The sequence below is a fragment of the Typopeltis vanoorti genome, chromosome 1 (genome assembly GCF_054136105.1).
Source record: "Typopeltis vanoorti isolate ZY-2024b chromosome 1, IOZ_Tvanoo_1.0, whole genome shotgun sequence".
In the NCBI taxonomy this organism is placed as follows: Eukaryota; Metazoa; Arthropoda; class Arachnida; order Uropygi; family Thelyphonidae; genus Typopeltis; species Typopeltis vanoorti.
Genome location: NC_143549.1, coordinates 67,999,988 through 68,025,197, shown reverse-complemented (window position 1 = coordinate 68,025,197; position 25,210 = coordinate 67,999,988). Strand labels below are relative to the sequence as shown.

General features: G+C 34.2%; 1 protein-coding gene across 5 annotated transcripts in view; it reads left to right on the top strand.

The window, feature by feature from the left end:
* Positions 1 to 25,210, top strand: part of AdipoR (adiponectin receptor) — a 240,534-nt gene that overhangs the window by 111,115 nt on the left and 104,209 nt on the right. For 3 of the 5 annotated variants that reach the window (XM_090390983.1, XM_090390982.1, XM_090390981.1), the window contains one exon: positions 15,134 to 15,339. In XM_090390983.1, coding sequence (XP_090247109.1) covers positions 15,139 to 15,339 — 201 coding nt within the window. In that variant the 5' untranslated portion in view covers positions 15,134 to 15,138. Of the gene's footprint in view, positions 1 to 15,133; positions 15,340 to 25,210 lie in introns of those variants that run through there. The other 2 variants (XM_090390984.1, XM_090390991.1) reach the window with 2 other exon arrangements.

The window sequence follows — 25,210 nt, the reverse complement described above, 5'->3', positions numbered from 1 at the left end:
TTTTCTCTTCCTTGACTGTGTCTTTAATTTCGTGAGTGCACCACATAGTTCTGATTTTTCTCTCCTTACTGACAACCTCACCACATGTATCTCTGGCTGAATCAGTCAGTGCTTTCTTCAGAATCTACCAGTGAATCTCCAAGGTTTGGTTCTTGTTTTCAAACTCTTTAATTTTTTCTTAAATAATATTCATCTCTACAGTTCACTTTGCTTCTGAAAGCTGCTTACTCTGATTTGTTTTCAAACTTTCTTACACAATTTTCTTTTCATATTCACTTCAATCCTCCTAAAAACTAAATCGTGGTGACTTCTAATTTCAAATCCTCAATATACTCTGTCTTGAATCAGCGTGAAGAGATCACTGTCAACAGTAGCACAGTCAACGTAATCTTCTTTCCATGTGGATGCCTAGAGTAATTATTTCGAAATTTCTTAAAGGAAACAAGCAGTGATGACAGCACTGTTGTAGAAAATATTCAAGAGAAATGTAACCAGAAGTATGTCTATACTTGAGGTTAAAAAAAGCCATCAGAGACCCAGATATCTATTTTCTATGCAGAACAGCACTGTTATATGATGTTAAATGAGCAGAAATGCTCAAATATGGAAGTATAAAAGTTTCACAGCAACTGCCCTGCATAATTGTCCAAAGCCTTATCAGATGGTCAGTTTCTCTATGATTAAAGTAGTCCTCACAGTATCTATCTATAAAAAAAAATGAGCTAAAACTAAATTTGAGAATTTTCCTGTTGAGTGTTGTTCCAATAACATTATGCAAGCATGCTTGAGAAGAGGTAAGAAAAATTGTGGAAGAGAAGTATTGAGAAGAACAAGCTGGATTTAGGCTGAATAAGGATTGTCAGGGTCATATTTTCTCTTTATGACAAATATTTGAAAAATCATGAGAATATAGTAGAGTGCCGTTGCAGAACTAGTGGATCAGTTGCTAGTGACAAAGAAATCCATTACCAAATAAAGATGAGTGAGAAACAGGTAATCATAATGGGGACTTCAATTATTCAAACATCGATTGGGCAGCTGTGAAATCTTATGAGAAGAATGAAACTGAATTTATTGAGCTGTTGCAAGACAACTTCCTCAAGCAGCATATGACAGAAGGAACTTAAGGGCAAAGAGTGTTACATCTGATTATAGTGTCAGAGGGGATTTTAGTTAAAGACGTAACTATTCTCCCTCTGATCGGTCAGCATGATCATCTAGTATTCACTACATGAGTCACTTGGGAAGTGACTAAGTTTATGAATGTTCCATTCAGAAAAGATTGCGTGCTAAACTATGAAGTAGGAAATTATGACTGCTTGGGAAGTATGCTGGGTTCTGCATCATGGTATCAGTTGTTATATGGGAAGAATATCGACAGTGCATGGGAAGTTTTTAAAAAGTACTTAAATGATGCAATATCAGAATGTGTCCTTAGAGTTCAAAAAATAAATAGGGTAGGAGTGAAATGGATGTCTTATTAAGCACTGCAAGAAACAGATTATGTGGAAGGAATACCATGTGCATAAGGATGATGTCAGTTATGAAAATTATAAGCAGCAGGCCATATGAGTCACAACTGTTGTATGGAAAGCTAAGTCTAATTATGAAAAGAAACTAGCTCTGCAAGCTATAGATAACCCAAAAGAATTGCATTGTCATGCTGCAAGTAAAAGAAAGAATGAATATAAAAGAAAAAACTATTGCATGCAGACTTACTAGTATGCAGGTGACCAATGCAGAAGAGATTGTTCAACTAATGAGTGGCCATTTTGCTAAAAGCTATCAACCTGGTATGCAACTCATTGAGCTCACTGCTACCATTTCATTTCACTATATGAAGAAACTCAGGTGTATGAGGAGGAAGTACTAGAGTTGTTGCACAAACTAAATAAGAATTCTGCAATAGGGCCTGATGGGATATCAGCACAGATACTAAAATTTTGTGTTCACCTGAACTGGCTATTCCTTTTACTTGGCTATAGAGTTTGAGTTTCAAAACAAGAAATATTCCAAAAAAGTGGAAAGAATGTATACACATTCTTTGTACAATGGTGATGCAAAGACTGATGTGCCTATCTGTCAACTATCAATATCTCTGGAGTGGTGGTGAAGATTTTGGAAAAGTTGGCTAAAGCTCACATACAGAAATGGATTGACAGAGAAACTATTGTAGACCATCAATATATCCATACAGATTTCTACAGAATTTTGTTTGTCTAAATTAGTATAAACTTAAATTTTCTGTTTTTCAAATTACCATTTTTGGTTGTTAGCACATTTATATTGTGAAAACTGCATGATTAATTTCTTGTTTTTTTATGTAATGTATAGTTGGGCATTGTTTATATATTATGTTTACATGTAGCACTAATTTTTAACAAAGTGAATGTAGTAGATAGATTTGCTTGTTAGTCTGACCTAAAATTAGTATTATAGTTTAATATTTGTATACATTTAAAAATATAAGTTGAAAGGACTTACTTAGTTGACAGAAAATGTGAGTTTTTTAAAAGTTGCAAGCAAAGTGCCATGAAGATAACGTATGTTGGTGGTGGTTTCCATTACTTCAAGACTGAAGCAGAACTACAAGTATCATGCATGCTGAAGCATGCACAAGTGAAAAGAACATGGTAACTAGTAAACAGCTGGATAGAGCTGTGTGAATGAGAAAGAGAGATATACAGATATAAATGATATGGAAGAGTTTTTGGAACAAATGATTAAAAAAAAAAAAAAGTTCAGGGTATCTTTGAAAGAAAGAAAGATGTTTTGAATGCTATTTAGCTGAATTATTCCACAACTATTATTCCAGATACAAGAGTATCTGGAATAATAGTTGTGGAAGAAATTTATTAGAACTTGATAAATGAAGTTTGTCATATAGGAAGAGAAATGTTTATTGGATATTAAAGGTTCCTTTAGTGCAGTAATGTTTAGACAGCTGTTTCAGAGAATTCCACAACTTGATTTTTAAATGTTTGATCATTTTTCCTTGGGAATCCTTCTTATAGGAAGGGGGGGGGGGATTGTGAATCTTGAAGAATAAAGTGGAAAGAAGCAATGCTTATGTGCAATTTTTTCTGGAAGACATTAAAGGAGGATCTTTAGACAGCGTTTGAATTTGAAACATTTATTGTCAAGTCTGAACTTTTTTGTATCTCTAAGAATAGGAAATCTACTATTATTTCCAAGATAAATCAGTTTTCATAAGAACTGTTTCTGCCAAAGAAATAAAGAAGCTGTTTGTTCAAGAGGGCTTTAGATGCAGTTAATTTTTGGCCCATGATATGATTCTCTGTTTGTCTTGTTAGATTTTAAGACAGGTTTCTGTTGTTGAAGTAATGTTCAGAATATTGTGTATGTGTTTTTTTTAAATGTATCTAATATTATTAAACTGTTTTTCATTTTTTTTTATATAGAGAGGTTTGAAGATTCAATTTACTTAATTATTATTAAAGTTAAGATTGAATTTTGAGAACAATAGAGAATTATCATAGCTAAATTACATATATCTAGGATCTTACTTGTGTTCTTAGATTTCATTATAGAAATCTGATAGCCACTTACAAATTATTTTTACAATAGGTGCAGTAGACAGGATTTAATAGTTTAAAATTTTTAAAAGTGTGCAATCCACAACAGGATTGAAGAACTAAATAATTAATTAAACTTTTTACAAAAACAAAAAGTATTAAAACCTTCTTCACTATACTTTGCAATGAACAGCATGAGGGAACTAAGGAAAAGTAGTGTATGAGCAGCTTGCTCACTCTGCAATAATGTTACCATATAGTTAGACAAGGGGGGAATGGATACACCATCGATCGTACTTTTGGATTTTCCTAAGGCTTTTGACAAAATACCACATGAAAGACTTGCATAAATGAGAATATGTGATTGGATTATAAAATATTGGCATAGATAAGAGGATAGCTGACTGACAGATATCAAAAAGTGCTATATATGGGGGATGTGAGTCTGCAAGATTTAAGGTAACCAGTGGTATGTCACAAGGATCAATCCTTGGTCCATTGTTATTTAGTCTGTACATTAATGATATTGGGAAGGATTTGACATGTGACATACAGCTATAGCCAGCTTGGTGGGCCCGAGTGATTAGCATGTCTGCTCTCCATCCAGACAGCTGCAGGTTCGAATTCTGCCAGTGGCATTGATGTTTGGGATTGTCTTACTAACTTGTTGTGGAAAGGGCATCTGCAGTCCTGCCAGTTCTTCTAGTAGAAGGCTTCACTCCCAAAAACCCAGTGAAGTAGGGGAGTGATCATACAGCATCAAAACGGCATAACATGTGAATAACTTAACTAATTAACATACAGCTATAGGTTATATGTTAGTAAATGTAAAGTCATGTACTTTGGTGTGATTAAATATCCAATGTTGTATAATAATCAGGATTATACTTGAAGAAACTGATGAGGCTAAGGATTTTTGGAGTTTTGGTAGACAGGAAGTTGAAGTTTAAGGACCATATAGCAAAAATTGCAAATACAGCTCAGAGAATAATTGCAATTTAATAACTCATTTTGCCTCTTAACAAGGCCTTGATAAGACTTCATTTGGACTATTGTATGCAGGTCTGGTCACCTGGTTTCCATGGTGATTCTGATACAGTGGAGAGAGTGCAAAGGAGTGTATTAAAAATGATATCAGGATTGTAGAATACTGATTATGAAGACAGAATTTGTTGACTTGAGACACTAGTAAACAGGAGAAAGAGGGGGTGATATGATTTAGACTTACAAACTTTTGAAAGGGTTATACAGGATTTCAGTAGATGGAATTTTTCATTTCATTTCAAAATCAGAAATATATTTTTAGGCTTGAAAAAAAAAAAGTATGTGAGGCATCCTTGGAAATTGAGAATACAGTAATCCCTCGATTAGTGCGCCTATATATATCTAAAAAATAAATGTTACAGATTTTAAAAATTTTCTATCTACACATTTTTTATGGTTAATTATTTTAAAAAATCACTCACCAGGATGAAATAATTTAGTTACCGATTTAAAACATTTTACAAAGTTATTTTTAATGGCATACTACACTAGTTCCATGTATGCTACGTATATTATGTTCCAAATTTTTACCGCAAAAATTTATGTCATCTGCTATAGTATGCCCACAGATTCGAGACCCTTCGACACTTGTGCACATGTCACAAAAAGGAGAATCCATTCTGATAATAGAGTAATCAATCCGTCTTCTGGGATGAGTTGTTTATTATTACATGTGGGAAAAATTAACTTCTCTTTTATGAGCATTGTAGTTTTTAAAGTGGTGACTATTTTGCTTGTATGACAGTTGGGAAATTTTATCTATAAAGCACGTGATTTCTCGTGTTGGCGACCAATTCGTACGTCCTTCATTTCTTTCTCCCATTCAATGATAATGTCCAAGAGTTAATTAAATCTCATTCTGAAGAATTGAGTGATTCCGACCTGCTAAATTTAGATGCAGTTGAAAGATCCCGAAGAATATGAAGAAAATTTAACCACTGATAGTCAGCCAAAAGAGATTTCACAGAAACAGCTTGAAAATATTTTTCGTACAATCGAAGTTGATAAGCAGCAGTACTTAGAGGCTGACCCTGATGAAGAGAGAAGCAGTAAAATTTGCATAAGAGTAGAAAAGGCAATAGGGCCGTACCATCAGTTATATGAAAAAAAGAAACAGAATGCCCGCCAAACTACATTAGCTCAATTCTTTATTAAGAAGTAGAATAATAAAATTTATATTCTGGATATGTTTTATTGTCTTTCAGCTTTGTGGTTTTCCTTTAACTAGCCCCTGAGACATACCTTAATTCTTTTATAAAAAAATTAAAGTTCAAAAAAGAAATTTGAGGAACGAATTATAACTTTTCCCATAGGTTATTATATTCGATTAGTGCGTTTTCGATTAATGCACCTGTTTTAAAGAATGCATTAGACGCACTAATTGAGGGATTGCTAAATGTTTTCAAGAAGGATATGCCCAAATTTTTCTCTCATAGAATGGTGCATGATGGGAATGGATTGCCATTGGATGTGGTGTGTACAGGTGATGTGAATGATTTCAAGAACAGGTATGACAGCTGGTGCGGATAGTATGGACTCCTTTGATGAGTCCCTCACTCCCTGGAGGTCGCTCTTAATAATAAGGATATATATTTCAAGTTTTGTTGATCTGGAAAAGTCATGTGACAATGTGCCAAGAGAAAAGTTTTTAAAACTATTGTAATTTTATGAAGTGAATGAAAATTATACCACAAATACATAGTCTTTCTCATAGAAAGGCTTAGACTTAAGGAATTTACAACGTACAAAGATTATAAATTAAATTAAACTTTAATCTATATTGAGGACAAAGCAGGAAGCTATTGTCTCTCCTAAAAGTCTTGATATCCCTTAGTGGGCTATGTAGGTATTCTTGGCCATTGGGCTGAAGGTCTTCTGATGTAAGTCTCCCAAATTTGGGGCAGTCTCAAGCGACCAAATTTGCTGAGGTTTGGCATGTTTCTTAGGGCTGAGGCTGATTCCATGAATAGCCTTTCAAATTTGAATTTACTACGGTGTATTACCATCGCTTTCTTCTGCCGTATTCTGTGGCATGTATCCGGAGCATGGTCTGCAAGACCAGAGTGGCTGTACTGGTGAAACCGGATGGTCATTGTGTTCTGAAATTCTGATATTTGCTGTCCTGCCTGTTTGGCCAAAGTAGGACAGCTTACAGCTGCAAGGGACCTGGTATACACCAGGTAGGTCTAGGGGAAGTGGTTGGTCTTTAGTGGAGCAGATAAGGGACACAAAATTTCTATATGGTCTGTAACACGAGGTCAAGTCATGTTTTTTTTAGGATTTTTGTAATTTTTTCAGAGGTGCCTCGGTTGTAGGGAATGGTGATGGATTTAGAGTAATCCTTGTTGTCATGGGGGAGGCGGGGGTTGTGGTTTACTGGTTTCGGTATTTTTTTGGGGGGGGGGGTAGCCATTGGCTGAGAAAGTGTTGAGGATGTGGTTTAGTTCTGTGGTTAGGGCATTGTCATTTGAACTGATATGTTTAGCCCTGTTGTGTAGTGTCTTAATAACGCCATATTGTTGTGTGCATGTGGGGGGGGGGGGTGACTAGTGTGTCTAAGAAAGGGAGGCTGTCAAATAGCAAACACATCATCAACGTAGCGAAGCCATATGGTTGGTTTTTGTGGGGCAGAGTTTAAGACTTTCTCTTCAAAAGTCTCCATAAATAAGTTGGCCAAGGTTGGGGAGAGTGATGAACCCATGGCTGTCCCCTCTATTTGTTTGTAGAATTTTCCTTGCCGAACGAAATAGCCTGAGTTCATTGTGAACTGAAATAGGGCTGAGATATTGGAGGAAATTTAGCTTGGATTAGCTCTAAGGTTTCTTTGAGTGGGATATTTGTGAATAAGGAGGAGACGTCAAAACTGACCATTATGTTGGTGTGTAAGGTTTTATATGCTGGTTTTGAAGTGGGCTGAGTTTTTTATAGGTGTGATGGTGTGCTGCCAGTATAGTAGTGTGTGAGTGCTTTGACCAAATGTTTAGCTAATTTGTATGTGGGGGAATCAATGCCACCCACTATGGGACGTAATGGCACATTTCTTTATGTAATTTTGGGAGTCCATATATATGGGGGGGGGGGGGGGATGGAGTTAAACGGTTTTAATTTGTTAGTGACTTCTACAGGCCAAGAAGTGACCTTCTTAAGGAGCCTGTGGAGTTGTGTAATTTGTGAGTTGGTGGGATTGTATTCAATAGGGAGGTAAGTAGCCCGATCTAATAATAGAGCATTAAGCTTACCTGTGTAATCCGTTTGGTTAAGTACTACTGTGGCGTTACCTTTATCCGCTTTGGATAAAGCGGATAATTACTAATTCTTTGTTTTTCTTCAGTTCTTGCAGAGATTTATATTCCTTATTGGATATGTTGGTTTTTGGTGGTCTTGCTTTGGTGAGAATACAAACTACATCCAGTCTAATATTGTTGGCGACATGGTTTGGAAGATGGCGGATCTCCGTGTCTCAATTTGGATCGTTATATCCTCGGCTGGTAATTTTCTAGGAGCAATGGCGAAGTTGTGGCCACATGAGAGAGTGTTGTGCTTCAGACTTCAAATTAACTGAGGAAAGGTTGACTACAGTGTCGGTAGGACGTTTTGGTTCTGAGGTAGAGTTCTTTTTTAAATTCTCAAATTTCTTGATATGCCGACCTCGTTTTTTTTTTTTTTTTTTAATTCTTTATCCGCAGTATTGCATGAGATGTCATATAAAATTGACCAAAGTTCGTAGTTTAACGTACTGGAAAGCTCTTCTTTGAGTGCCCAAATAGCTAAGTTTGCATCAGCTAGGAGAAAGTGAGTGGCAGCAATTTGTTTTCGTAGCAACACTTGGCTGGTGTGGTTATAAATTCGGAGAGCCTTTTGTGAAAAGACCAGTGCTTGAATTTAACACAATTTGGTCCAAATTGTGTTAAATAATGATCCAGATTGAACGCAAGATCCGCCACCTTTCAAACCATGTCGCCAACAATATTAGACTGGGTGTAGCTTGTGTTCTCACCAAAGCAAGACCACTGAAAACCAACATATCCAATAAGGAATATAAGTCTCTGCAGGAATTGAATAAAAACAAAGAATTAGTAATCACAAAAGCGGATAAAGGTAACGCCACAGTAGTACTTAACCAAACGGATTACACAGGTAAGCTTAATGCTCTATTATTAGATCGGGATACTTACCTCCCTATTGAATACAATCCCACCAACTCACAAATTACACAACTCCACAGGCTCCTTAAGAAGGTCACTTCTTGGCTTGTAGAAGTCACTAACAAATTAAAACCGTTTAACTCCATTCCCCCCCCCCCCCCGTATATATGGACTCCCAAAAATACATAAAGAAAATGTGCCATTACGTCCCGTAGTGGATGCCATTAATTTCCCCACATACAAATTAGCTAAACATTTGGCCCTCACACACTATACTGGCAACACACCGTCGTCGTCCAGTAGCATCCTCTAGCAAGAGGGTTGCAGCAGATGAGCAGCTCTTCTCCATTTCTCTCTGTCTGTCGCTTCCGTCATTCTTAAACCAGTCCATTCCACGATGTCATTAAACCACTCTCTAGTTGATCTTCTGTGTCTTCTCTTCCCCTCAACTTTCCCTTGTAATATAGTTCTTGTCAGGTGTCCCGAAGAACCTCTCAGAAGATGTCCTGCAAATCTAGTCTTTCTTTGCATAATATTCTTTAACAGTGTTCTTCCCATCCCAACTCGTCTTAAAACTTCTTGATTTGATATTCTTTCTGTATAGCTAATCTTTTCCATCTTTCTATAACACCACATTTTCAATGCATTAATTCTTTCCATCTCTCTCTTTCTTAGTGTCCATGACTCACTTCCATAACTTGCAATACTCCAAACTGTTGCTTTAACTATTCCAATTATAACGCCTATTTTAGTGTTCTTGTTTATTAAAATTCTCTTCATTTCCATGAATGCCGATTTAGCTTTGCCTATTCTATTTCTAGTGTCCAACTCTGAAGTTCCTTTCTCTGAGATCCAGCTCCCTAAATATTGAAATCTTTCCACTTCTAAAATCTTTCCTCCACATCTTATTTTTACATTATCTCCTATTTTTCTACCCATTATCATTATCTTGGTCTTTTTTGTGTTAATTCTTAGTCCATACTCTTTACAAGAGTTTTCAATTCTTTGAATAATTTGTTGTAACCCATTTTCACTTTCTGCCATCACTGCTACATCATCCGCATATCTTAAGTTATTAATGATTTTTCCATTTATTTTTATTCCTTCTTCTACATCCTCAAGTGCCTCTCTAAAAACATTTGTTCACTATAAAAGTTAAACAATAATGGTGATAACTCGCATCCTTGTCTGACTCCTCTCTCCTCTGGGAATTCTCCTGTTTCCTCTCCATTTACACATACTGATGCTATTTGTGACCAATATAATCTCTTTAAAATTTCCAAGTCATAAGAGTCAATATCAATATTTTCTAGAATGTCAAAAAGCATTTCATGTTTCACTGTATCAAATGCCTTTTCAAAATCTAGAAATCCCAAAAACAACTTTCCACCATGGTTTAGTGTTTTCTCCCCAATAATTCTTAGACAAGTTATAGCCTCTCTAGTTCCTCTGTTGGTTCTGAATCCAAACTGTTCCTCATACATTTCTTTTTCTATTTTATTCCTAATTCTCTCTAAAATTATTTGCACCAGAATTTTTGCTGTGTGAGTTATAAGACTCATCGTTCTAAAATTGTTACAGTCTAACTCTCCCGTCTTTTTTGGAATGGGGATAAAAATTGATCTTCTAAACTCCTCTGGTAATTCTTGTCCTTCATAAATTCCGTTAATAATTTGCCATAACACTTCCATACCTTTTTCACCTATATTCCTTATAAGTTCTATCTGTATACCATTTATTCCAGGGGATTTTCCTTCTTTCATCTTTTGAATTGCTAGATTCAATTCCTCCCTCATGATGCACAGTCTCTGAGCATCGTGAGGCAGGAATTGAATGTTCTTTCTTTTGATTTTGTAATCTTTTCCTGTCTTCGTAAAGTTTACTTACATATTCTTCCCACCTCTAATATCTTCTCTTTTTCTATCAGAATTTCACCTGTTTCATTCTTGATTACTCCAGTCCTTAGCATCTTTCTCTTTCCTGTCATCATATTAATGTTTTTATAAACACCTTTTATGTCCTTTCTTTCTGCCTTTGCTGTTGTATCTTTACTTATTTCATCTAACCACTCTTCCTTTTTCCTTCTTATCTCCCTACTCAAGTCTTTATACTGCTTTTTTTTCTCCTCTGTTTTACTATTGACTAACGTTCTTTGTGTTATTTTCCGTCATCCATTGTTTCTTTCTTTTCTCTCTTTCCTCCTCTTTTTTAGCTAAATGTAATTCTGTAGCAGTATTTATGCTTTCCTTCAGAATCTTCCATTTTTCACTTGCATCATCATTTTCTTGTATATTTCTCTCGTTCTTTTCTTCCTCTACTTTCTTTGAGAATTCATTTGCCGTACTTGGTATCTTCAGCCGCTCCATGTTCCATGATTTGTTCCATTTCCCTGTAGTTACCTTTTTTAGATTAATCCTTATCTTAGTTGACAACAATATGCGATCTGTATCACAGTCTGCTCCTGAATATGCTGTCCCATCTTTTATAATGGTTCTATATCTTTTGTTTATCAAAATATAATCTATCTGATTTCTTCTACTATTTATATCCTCCCCTGGGGCTTTCCATGTGTACAATCTTCTTGGATGTTTCTTAAACCAAGTGTTCATAATTGCTAAATCATGCTTTCTACAGATAAGATACCATCACACACATAAAAAAACTCGATCCACTTCAAAGCCAGCATATAAAACCTTACACTCCAACATACTGACATAATGGCCAGTTTTGACTTCTCCTCCTTATTCACAAATGTCCCACTCAAAGAAATCTTAAAGCTAATCCAAGCTAAATTTCCACCCAATATCTCAGCCCTATTTCAGTTCACAATGAACTCGGGCTATTTCATTTGGCAAGGAAAATTCTACAAACAAATAGAGGAGACTGCCATGGGTTCACCACTCTCCCCAACCTTAGCCAACTTCTTTATGGAGATATTTGAAGAGAAAGCCTTAAACTCTGCCCCACAAAAACCAACCATATGGCTTCGCTACTTTGATGATGTGTTTGCTATTTGGCCACATGGCTCTGATACACTCCTCTCCTTTCTAACACACTTAAACAACCAACACCCCAAAATCAAGTTCACCCTGAAAAAAGAGAAAAACAACAGCCTCCCTTTCTTAGACACACTATCACCCCCCCAGCCTGATGAAACCTTGGTTTTCTCAGTTTATAGAAAACCCACCCATACAGGAAGATACATTCACCAACAATTCCCCCCCCCCTCTCACAACAATATGGAGTTATTAAGAGACTACACAACAGGGCTAAACTTATCTGTTCAAATGACAATGCACTAACCACAGAACTAAACCACATCCTCAACACTTTCTCAGCCAATGACTACTCCCAAAAAAATCCAAAAAATATTAATATCTTAACCCTACTCCCTTCTGGTAGCCAATCAAATGTTTTATAAATGATTATAAAAGATTTCATTCTTATTATATTTTGATAGTTAAAAAATGTTTTTCTTACGTAAGATAAATTAACACAGTCGATTGTTTGCAAAGATTTCATGTTTAGATCATGAAATATTTGTTTAGAAATGATAGCCTTTAGAGCAGGGGTGTCAAACTGGTAGCCCACAGGCTGCATATGGCCCCTGATGCCTCAAGGAAAGATTTTAAAAAAAGGATGGTTGCTTTTTTATAATAAAACAAAAATACCATATTTACTTGAATATAACATGTTATTTTGGAAGCACCTATTTATGTGAACAATTATTCTCGTGTATGAAAGGTAACAAAACAGCCCACAGATCAAGATTAACCAGCGTCAACCTTTCTGCCATAATGAAGGTCATATGTTCACAATCTTTGAGTCCAAATTTTGGCAGGCTGGTTAATAATAAACGTTGTCAAGGGATGGGGGGGGGGGGAATAAAATACTGAAATTAAATTACTATAATTATATTATGCAAGTATATGCATTTTAACCCGAAAATATTATCATTTTTCCCCAAAATATAGACTACCCTAATACAGACTACAAAGGAAAATAAAATATTAAAAAAAAAAAATATATATATATATATATATATATATTGTTTTATGAAAAAAATTTGAATGACTAGAACCGAGATTTAATTAAAAAGGTTTTAATATAAACACACTACTAGTTTCGGCCTGTAACAGCCTTCTTCACGTGACATTTTAAAAGACTATGAACAACATAGACAGTCTTTATACATAATTAGCATGAAAACATTGTAGTTGTATTTGAAGCTGTTCTTTCATTTGTTGCATTGTTGGCAGAGTGTGTGCTTGCTGCATCACGTGAACGCCAGTACATGATTACAGCTGAATGACTATCTGGGAGGTTGTAGCTTAAGTTGTTATTTAGATGAACAGGATTGAAGATGATTTCTCTCGATTCCACAATTTTTCTCTCTATTTCGTCACTGCAACGGAAGATGTTTGTAGATTTTTCCCAGCGGACTTTGTGACTTTGGTTATCATCATTAGGATTAGCCGAGAAAAGGATATGACTTGATAATGCACTTGCTCGCTGTCTCTTGTAAGTAATGTCTCTCATGTGTTCTTCCATACGCATTTCGACAGATTTGTCTGTCTGCCCGAAATAAGGAATATCGCAGTCACATAATATTTTATATACGCCAGGGTATTTGAGTTGATGATGACAAGGTTTTGGGTGGCTAATTAAGGAACGGATCTTTGGAAGTGGAGTGAACAAGGTTCTGATATTGTATTTTTTTAGAACTTTTGCTAATTTATGTGAAACAGTACTTATGTAAGGAATAGATATATTGCTTTTGAATCTATTTGTTTCTTCTGAGTGATGCCTAGGAGGATTAAGAAGGAATTTGTTAATGATTTTCTTGGAATATCCATTAACTTCGAAAGAAGTTTTCAGATGGTTTATTTCTGTAAGCAGTTCATTTGGATCATCAAGAAGAGAACGGGCTCTATGTCCCAAGGTGGAAATTATTCCAAGCTTATGAGGAGGGAAATGATGGGACTGACTGTGCAGATATCTGTTGGTATGTGTGGGTTTTCTATATATCGATATTTTTAGTTTACCAGAAGAGCGAGTCAGTTTGACATCAAGAAAAGGCAAGGAATTATCCGTTTCAAGCTCAGCAGTAAACTTAATACTTTGATGTCGGCTATTGAGATGTTCGAGGAAAACCATAAGGGATTCATGTCCATGGCTCCAAACAATGAAGACATCATCCACATAACATTTCCAAACTTTAGGTGTTAAAATAAAGGAAGAGATAGCCTTGGTTTCAAAATCTTCTAAGTAAATATTTGCAAGAACCGGAGATAAAGGATTACCCATAGCCAGTCCATGATTTTGTTTGTATATATTATCTTGAAATTTGAAGTAACCGGACCTGATGCAATGTGTAAGCAAGGCTAACATTTTTTTGGATAACTTGTCCTTGAGTAATGTTAGGACTTCATCTTAATTGTAATTGTGTTTACTGGACTGCCTTGTCCAGTAAACACAATTATGCTGATTCACTGTTCCATTAAGCTTAAATTGTTCATCAGACCAAACTATCTTCCTCACAGACTCCTCATCTACCATGTGTTCTTCAATGCATTCTTCAATCAGGATGGTCTTCATTCATTGTATGTAATAATCTTGGGATGTAAACTTTTCATTTAGCCTTTAAGAATGCGCCGTATGCTTGCACTGCTAATTCCTCTCTCACGTGCACATTGTGTGATAGACTTCTGTGGCAAGAATGTAAACTGTTTCAACGCCATAACCAAGGAAGCAGGACGTTGCTGTGCATGGTCTCCCAGATCTTCCCTTCTGCACATCACACATGATACCATGGGTTTCAAACTTAAAACGAATACATGCAATTGTCAGGCATGTTGGACGTTGTGTCGCAAACTCACACCTCCATTGTCATTGAACTTCAACAACATTCTAAAATTTGAAATACACTTTAAAATGGTCTTGCTTTCCTCAAACGACAATCATGCCTCGGCCATTTTGTTTGACTGTCCTACCGGTTACGTGTTGATGCTAGTATTCATGTGAGTAACGACATCTTTTGAGAGAACATCATACTACACATTACTGCCGAATTCAGTCCAACTTCGAAAAAAAGTCCATAGGTGACATCTTTTTTTTTTTTTTTTTTTTTTTTTTTTTTTTTGTAGACTCTGTATACATACATATATAGTAACCATTATTTACTTGGCTATTTACTTTCATATAGAATTAGAATTCAGTGTGGGTAGTGACAATGCTAACTATATATGTATGCTTACATGTATAGTTAGTACTGTCATTAGTATTACATTTCATGTATAATACATATATATTCATGCAGTATGCCAAGACTTGAAAACTTTTTAGGAGCTAAATTTTCTTACACATGCAGATTTATTTTTACATAAAGTTTTTAAAATATTGCCTTAGGAAATATGAATCTAGATGAAATACTTGGTGAATCAGTATGTCGTGAAAGGCATCAAGATACATCTTCAGATCTAGATCTTCCAACCCCTCATGTATTTTTTGAAGATGATAGCAGCTTAAGTGAACCACAATTTGCTCCTCCATGTACACCAGAAGAAGATCATTTGCTTGATGGCAGTGAGGTAATGTCGTATTATGGATTATTGGTAAGCTGATGATGGTGTTTTATTTGAAGCTTCATACAGTTTATCATATATTGATAATAATCAAAGAAGCTCTAACAAAAATTGAAGCATTATATAAATTCAGAAATAAAATTATTTATAAGAAAGATTCTGGTAATTGGACCAAGTTTATTAAGATAAATATCAATAAAAATAAAAAACCCGACAAGTTTCGTAAGTCGTTTGACTTACATCTTCAGGAGTCAAAGGTAACTAAAAGTTTAAACACAAGAAATGAGAAATTATTCAAAATTACTGAAAATTACTCTGGCAAAAAACAAACATGTCTTACATTGAAAAAAATTATTACATAAGAAAATTTAAAGAAGCTGCAAACATGCTTAGAATTCCAATGCAATGCAACAAAAACCAGGGCCTAATTCTACACCAAGTTTGGTCTGCATTGATAAAAAATATACCCAAGTCAGACCATGGACAATGTGAACGTGACAACATCCAGCATTGTTCAAACTTAGTATTGCACTGAATCTGCATTCAGATATTTAATTTAATGAACAGTTAGATGACCACAACTGCATCGAATGAACTATTTTGAGTAATTTCTCATTTCTTGTGTTTAAACTTTTAGTTACCTTTGATCCCTGAAGATGTAAGTCAAACGACTTACAAAAATTGTCAGGTTTTTTATTTTTATTTTTATTGATATTTATCTTAATAAACATGTGGTCCAATTACCGGAATCTTTCTTATGAACTGCTAACCACAGAAACCTACTCCTAAAATTATTTATGTTTACATGATCAATTAAATGATAATCATACAAAACATTTCACTATGAAATTTAAAGTGCATTAAGCTGATAGTACATATATGTGAAAATTAGTCAAGAATCATACATGCAATTTGCTCCTCCATGTACACCAAAAGAAGATCATTTGCTTGATGGCGGTGAAATAATGTCGTACATACATACATACATAAAATTTAAATAATACGGGCAGGCAATACATGTTTTAATGCATACTTTACCCTTTTTATTTCCTAATCATCCAGTGAACTACAAATTATTTTGATGAATTGAAATATGAATAGATGTTTAAATTAAAATGAATAGAATAGAACACTTTCATTTAGAAGTTTAATTGGATAAAATTTATATTTTTTAAAAAAAATTTAACTAATATGAGTTTTGTGAAGAACAGTTTCCCATAAGGGGGATATATACTTAAGTGCATTCTGTTTAAATTGGCAATGTAGAAATGTTTAATAGTTTTCTTTATGCAATTGCTCCATGAGAAATTACTTTTATGTGTAGGCCTTTAGCCTTTTCCAGATAATTGTATGTTTGGAGGAGATGGCATGTTCAAGAAGTCCAAATTGTTTTGGTTTGTTAAATATAAAATAGCGTGGATATTTCTCATGATGAACAACCACAGGTGTAGGGAATTCGATACCATGCCAGGCCCAGTTTTAATAAAATTTAGATCCTTTCTTGAACTGGGCATAGCCTAGAAAGGATTTAAGTTTATTCATTGGATGAAAAGCCACTCTGAGAGCAAATGAATGGGCTGAAGCAATCTGGAGATTCTTTCAGATAATTTAATATATGGGATAGCATTATGTTGCATGTGCCTTGTCTAATTTTTGAATTCATACTGCAGATGCCCCGATGATTTGGTGAAATTTTATGCAATTAAACTTCTAACTAAATGTTCCTTTGTATTAAATTTTATTTGAACAATATTTTTATTCATAAATTGACTCTGATTTAAAATAATTTTTCATTGTTTGTTTTGTATTTTAATTTATAATAAAAAATAAGTAAATAAATAAAAAATAAATGAAATTTGATTCCGGTTGTTTTCAGTTTAGCAAGAAATGTGAGTTCCTGTATATAGGATGTACAGAAAATCTATAGCCATAAATTATCTATAACAAACCAACACTACAGTAATAGTTATAATTAACTATTACAGCACTTCACTTTAGTGCTGTAACAACACTTTGTATGAAGCTATTTATCACAGTTTATATACTCTGTCTTCACTTAATAACTAGTGAAATTTTGATACAGCTAAGTGATTCAGTAAGTGATATCTGATCCAAAATTTCCCTCTACCGCCAATTTGTTCATAGTTGAAAGAACTGCTGTAAGCCTCTGTCATAATCCAGGGTATCTTCTCTTTTTTATACTCTCATTTCTTGTGCTCTTGCCATGTCTATATATTACAAAAGCTGAAAAGTAATGCCTCTTTTTCTATAAAATGGAAATACTGTCCAACCACAGATACAAGACCCTCGGCTGGCAATGTGCCAAGAAGAGGCAGTTCATGTTGAAGGGGAGAAAGGAATAAGGCGATGTACGAATTCATTACCAGCATGCGAAATCAGGTGCTTAATGCATAAAATTTTCCAACTGTTGTACAAGCAAAATAGTTACCACTTCAAAAACTAGAATTTTCATAAAAGAAAAACGTTTCATGGGATGAGTGTTTATTATTTTCCGACGTATAATAATAAACACTCATCCCACGAAACACATTGATTACTCTATTATCAGAATGGATTTGCCGTCTTCTGCCATGCACAGAAGTGTCAAGGGGTCTTGCATCTGTGGTCACACAGTATAGTAGTAATGTACTATAGGTTTACAGAAAAACCTTTTGTGGGTGGTAGACGCATAAGATAATATTGACTGTTGAGAAAGAATATTTCATTTCACATGTTCAGCATTGTTCCTCATAAATATCTCAGATAATTCTTGAAGTTCACATATAACTATTTACAGTCCTCAGTAAATCATTCTGAAAGACATTCTTTTGAAATAATTCTCTAATTAAGATGGTCTTTAAATTGTCTATCTACTGGTCCTGATAATGTAGGATCCCTTGACACATCATTTAAATGATGTGTCCAGGGATCATTACTTTCATTTATTGGAGTAAGTGAAGCTTCAGGCTATTCATTTAGAAAAGAATGTTTTTATTGGTCATGAATGAATGAAATTCTATCAATTTGTAAATATGGTTTTGCCAAACAAAGTTTTGGAGTACTTAGTTATAAAAATATTTCTTCACCTTTCTCGCCATATTAATTACTGTTTTTCTATATTATTTTCAAACTTTAATGACCAGTCTTCAATTAATGTAATGAAATTTCACTTCTTTCTAAATGTATTGTAATTTTCATCATCATATTTTTTTTGAACATCATACTATCATCAAATAGGGTGGTACTGGATTTTTTAAAATTATTAGGTAATATTTATTTACTAAAACAAATCCATGTGGTTGTAAAAGGTAACTATCTCATCGATAAGTTTTTTATTAACTGCTTGAAATCCATTCTCTAGTGAATCCTCTTTCAGATTATCATATAGATTACCAGTTTGATACCAAACCATTTATTTATTTATTTATTACAAATTTTTATAACTAGCTTGTTAAGCATATTCAGTATAACTTGATGTAATCAGACTTTTCATTACATATTTATATCAGTATTTCTTTGCCTTTCTCATCACCAAATATTGTTTATTTCTTTGTTATATATATATTTTTTTTGTTGTTGTTGTTGTTGTTTTTTTTGTAACTTAAGTTTATCATTATCAATCTTTAATGTAAAGAAATTATTCACCTCCTTTTAAATGTATGTTTACCACTGCCCCTACTGATGATCTACTTACACTGCTACAAGATAAATTCTCTAAGAAGGTTATGGCACTCCTCAAACACTGTATTTCATTTGGATACTTCAAATATAAAAATACAATATACAAACAGAACTCTGGTCTAGCCAGGAGCAGTCCTCTTTTGCCAGTTTTAGCAAACTTTTATATGGAAAAGCTAAGGTCCTAGAAGGATACTGTCATAAACCAAAATTATGAAAAAGGTACTTTTGATGATATATTCTTAGTCTGAGACCATGGACTACCTTCACTTCTGCTTTTTCGTGAGTACCTGAATCATCAACACCCTAACATAAAATTCACCTATGAATTAGAATATAATGGTTCACTCCCATTTCTGGACCTTCTACTAACTAAGAAATCAGTTAAATTAAAACTGTATATTTCCAGAGCCTACACATACTGACTGATATGTACATACTTCGTCCCATCATTAATAGACCTCAAAAATTCGGTATTATTTCCACACTAGGAGCAAGAGCTTGCTGACTCATCACTGACAAGGATGAACCAGTCAAAGAACTTCACCATTTAAAAAATTCTTTACATCAAAATGGCTATAATCTCCAGACTACTCAGCTGACATTAGACCAGAAAAATTTCTAATGAAAAAGAAAACAGAGGATTCATCAAACTCTCATATATTAGCTTTATTTCCATAAAACTATCAAAAATACTTAAGGAGTATAAAATCAAAGTAGTATTTACCCCTTTATCAAAATGAGATCACTACTCTGATCCACAAAACCTTGAGATAGCCCGCTTCATTATCTAGATGTTTATCAGCTATGGTGCGATTGTTGATCATCTTGCTATGGACAGACAGAAAAATCAATTGAAAATGTATTGAAGAACATGTTCAAGATATTAAATCCCATAGAAGTGAAGTCTCAGCTTCGTTATCACATCTGCTCTCTTCAGCTGACCCACAAGACGCTTTGCAAATAAGACATCAAGTTTTATGGGATAAACGTGAACTATTACACTGTTGCTATGATACAACAGAGAGAGGGAAAAATCTGGGAGTCTTTGGAAATAGCATTAGATCCTGAACATCTAAATATTAACCAAAGTATTAACTTGTCTGAGTACATTCTAGCCTTCATTAGTCAAACACATTCACATGAATGCATAAACCTGCATGATGTTCTGAACAATTAGAAATATTTTAAATATTTCTTATTAAAATATTTAAATAATTCTTTTGACAATTACAAGATTATTAAATTATTGTAAATTATATTATCTGAAACCTACTGAAGTCAAGAGCTCATTCAGGGAGGCTATATGTTACCCAAACCAGCTGTCATACCTTCTCTTAAACTTATTCGCATTAGATGCACTCATCACTTCAAGAAGCAACTTTTCCATTTACTCAAAACTCTATAAGAAAAAAATAAAATCTAACTATTATCTCTTTCTTAAACATGAACAAACATGTTCATGTTTAAAAAAAATAAAATCTAACTATTATCTCTTTCTTAAACATGAACAAACATGACCTCCATGGATTCTATCCTCCTTCCCCCCCCCCCCCCCCATGTTTTCTCCCCATCTTCCATATAACAAAAAAATTCATCAGAAGATATCTTATGAAGACCTTTGGGGGGGGGGGATCTTTTCATACTCTTCTCCTCCACACACTCGGTGTGTTTAAAACCCATAAATTCGCAATAAAAAGAAAACACTGAAACTAAACATTGAAGCTTGCACACAGGTTCGTATCTCATTGATAACTTAACCTCTTAAATTCACCTATTAACTCATTAAACCCATTAAGAGATTGAATCTTCATGCACTTGTAATCAAAATAAAAATCTTGAATTTACAAATAACACAAATATATACAACATCAAATCAACACAACTTATTATGCAAGCACCGATGCATTCTTCAAATCACAACAAGAAAAACACTTAAATGTGCACAACTTCCTTTCTATCATGTTGAAAGTTTTTTCACTTGGTTATACTATAAATTAAAGACACCAAGAAATGATACTCTTGGTTTCATCCTTTATCCAAGTGTAAGCAAACAAAGTTTCTGCATGAAGTAACTTCATGACTCGGCTACTTGTATATTGAGGTTCATGAAGTTACTTCACATGCAAACTTTGTTTACTTACCCTTGGATAAAGGATGAAACTTAGAATATAATTTCAAATTGACATCTTTAATTTACTTTTCTTTCTATCACATAAACCAATAGATATTGTCCATTATTTACAAAACTCCTGTAAACTTAGTCTCCTGCCCATACAGAATTTTTATTCCTTCTTGAGTTCACACAGAAGAAATACCAACAAAAAAACGTTCTCTGTATGATAGCAACATAAGACAAGCAAATTCCTCTTGCATCTTAAAATCACAGAACACTGAAGAAAACATATCCTAACTTCATCCAATGCACTTCTATAACTTCACTTTCTGTGTGAAAGTGTCAACAGACTCACTCCACTGAATGCATTACTAAAAACTATATCATTTTAGAATGAATTAACTTTCTATATGAAAGTCTTAACATTCTCCTTAAAAACATTCTCCTTTTGTTTCTTGTAGAAACAAAAAAAAAAAGAAAAAGAAACTTAAAGGAACAAAAGAAACAACTAACTAGCATATCAGATATGGTGAAGTGGATAAACAAATACATGTAAAGCTGGCATAATTATCTCAATCCATAAATCAATTAAAACAAATACAGGAAAACCTTGCTTAATGTGTGTGTGCTAAGCAAAATCACGTTGAACAAATACAGTAAACAATAGGAATGATTATAATTCATCCATCAGTTAGCATATATTTGAAAGAAAGAAAAAATTGACAGTATAGACTGTATTAGAGGATAAAATCATCTAAGTTAAAAATCAATTGCATAAATTTTTATTTAATGTCTAAACATTTGATTGAGCCATTTTTTAACAAAAAATAATAATAATAAGTAAAGATATTTGAATAGTGCTCAACTTTTTCATCTTGTCATTCAATTCGCAATAGCTGGCGACCACTTTATCAAGATTTGGTGGACTTCGAAGCTTCATTCCATATCAGGATCAGCATCAAACAAAATTTCCTTAGCATGCTTAATGTGATTGAAAACTAGCTCAAATTCTATTGCAGTTAGCTTCTTAGTCATAACATTCTCTTCTTGTTCACACTCCTTATCTTCTTTTTCATATGCATGCTGTTTTTCTAGTTGGAGATCATTCTCGCTTAACTGTTCTGAATGACAATCGAGCAAGTTTCTCACATCTTCATTATCCAGTTCATTAAATCAAAGTTTTTTTCCATTTGTGCTGATTTCTTCAATAATGTTAGATCTTGGATTTTACACATGATAAACTAACATGGGGTTGAATTTCAAGTGGCCATCTTTATTGCCTCCTAATAAACGCATAAGACAATCTAGATACTTTGTATCCTAGTTGAGATGCTTCAGTTTTAGCTAGGAAAGTTTTTGTTGGCATTTGTTTTCAAAAGAGACCAGTTTTCGTCGAGGTTGAATATTTGACGATTATCATAATCGCCCTCCTGAATTATCCTTTGCAATTCTTCAGGAAACTTGGCTGCAGAATCTTTATCAGCACTAGCAGATTCCCCAGTTATTCTTACATTATGTAGTTCAGCTTGATTTTAAAATGGTCAAACTATCCTAAACTTGCAGCAAAGCTTTCACATTCCTCTTGAAATTTGGTCAATTTCAATGAGGTAAAATATTGAGTGCTTTTGCCTGAATATTCCTTGTACTAAGAGTTATTCTTTTTTGGTTACAATCCTCAATTCAGAGTGATAGAAGATGTTCCATCTCAATCTTTAAATGACTTCTATTTCAGGTGATCTGCATGCTTATAGAAGCAGTAACAACTTTTCCTTGTTCTTTGTATTCTTTGCTCTTATTTAATATAGTCTGAACATATCAGGGGTTGAATATAATAAAGCCTTATAGGTATCTAAATTAAAGCAAAATAAAGGAAAAATGATTGAACAATAGAACAGAATTTGCACGTGCACTTGCGATGATAGTTTTGAGCTAAGTGTTCATCATGCATGCAGACCACTCGAAATCAAAGTATTATAATGATTGGATTAAAGATTTCTTTCTACATAGATCAAATATTGTAACCAAAAACGGATCCCGCTAAGCACTGACCTTATTAAATCAAAAGCATTAAGTCTCTTTGCAACCTTGAAAGAAAGGGCTATCAATGATTGAAAAGAAGAATTCCACGCTAGTGCTGGGTGGTTTGAACGTTTCAAAAAGATAAATAGCCTACATAATGTTCGAATCACAGACAAATTTGCAAGTGCAGATAAGGAGGTGATCGCAAATTATCCAGAGATTTTGAAGAAACTGTGGAAGAAGGTGGGGGGAGCTGTTGTGACCAACAAATATTTAATGTTGATGAAATCGGCTTTTTTGGATGCAAATGCCTTTCAAGACTTTTCTGGCCAAATCAGAGAAATCTTAGCCTGATTGGAGTCTCAAAGGATAGAATGACTCTTCTGTTAGGCGGCAATGCCAAAGGTGATCTAAAAAACTTATGGTAGTTTATTGAGCACAAAATCCTAGGGCCCTCAATGGCATTAATCAAGTTTCCCTCCCCATTATTGGGAAGTCTAATAAGAAAGCATGAATTACTAAAGCTTTGTTTGAAAGATGGTTCACGAGTTATTTTCATTCAACAGTTGAGAATTTTTGCAAATGAAATAATCTTGATTTTAAAGCTCTGCTTATTTTAGACAATGCACCTGATCACTCTATTTTCTTTTGATTTATTGTGTGAGAACATTAAAGTGATATTTTTACTGCCAAATACAACTTCTCTCATACAACCTATGGAGCAGGGGATTATCACAACCTTTAAATATTTAAATACTCATTTTAATATAATTAACGGCTATTTTAGCCTGTTTTTGTTTAGGAGTGTCCCTTATATTTAATACATTGGCTAACATAACTCAAAGGAGTATATATATATATATATATATATAATTTAGGGCATTACGGGCGAGTGTAGAAGGCAATTATGGCAGAATAAAAAATGTTGAAAAATTATGTACATACCTTGATTTTGGTTTAAAGATGCCTTCTAAATCTGAGCTCTTGTGGAAAGGGGGGGGGAGGAAGAGAGGGAAAGAACATGGGGATGTACTTGGGACAAGGGAAATAAGTTTGGGAACCCGGGTTACTATTAATAATATATAAATATATATATATATTATTTTGTTGTGGGGAGAGGGGGGGAAGGAAGGGGAAGGGTATCCTTATGTGGAAACTGCGGCAAGGGTTTACGGGGTGTGGACCGTTTCGGTCATCGTCGGAACTTTGTGGGAATGACTGTAGGGCTATTTTAGCCTGTTTTTGTTTAGGAGTGTCCCTTATGTTTAATACATCGGCTAACATAACTCAAAGGGGTATATATATAATTTAGGGCATTACGGGCGAGTGTAGAAGGCAATTATGGCAGAATAAAATATGTTGAAAAATTATATACATACCTTGATTTTGGTTTAAAGATGCCTTCTAAATCCGAGCTCTTGTGGAAGGGGGGGGGGGAAGAGAGGGAAAGAACATGGGGATGTACTTCGAACAAGGGAAATAAGTTTGGGAACCCGGGTTACTATTAATAATATATATATAAATATATATATATATTATTTTGTTGTGGGGAGAGGGGGGGAAAGGGAAGGGGAAGGGTATCCTTATGTGGAAACTGGGGCAAGGGTTTACGGGGTGTGGACCGTTTCGGTCATCGTCTGACCATCGTTGGAACTTTGTGGAAATGACTATAGGGCTATGTCAAGGCTGCAAGATGTGTCTGCCAAATAGCCGTCAATTATATATTAATAGTGTTTTAGAGGAGTAGCATGGGAATTTCCCAGAAATTATACTTAAATACTCATATTTTAAATATGAGTATTTAAATATTTTAAATATTTAAATACTCATAATTAGTGTTACAGAACACCAGCTTATTTTAATATCTGCTGTAGGAGCTCTAGAGATGCTGTTGTAGCAAACTTGTTTTTCTGGATACAACTTTATATGTGGTAGCTGTAAATAAATAACTTTCACTAATTAACTTTATAATTTAGATTAGTTTTGACAGTGTAAATCATATCATTGTTGCCATTTCTCCAGAAAATAAATCTAACATTGATATTTTAAATTATTTTTCTGAAATCATTAACGAATCCAAATGACTGT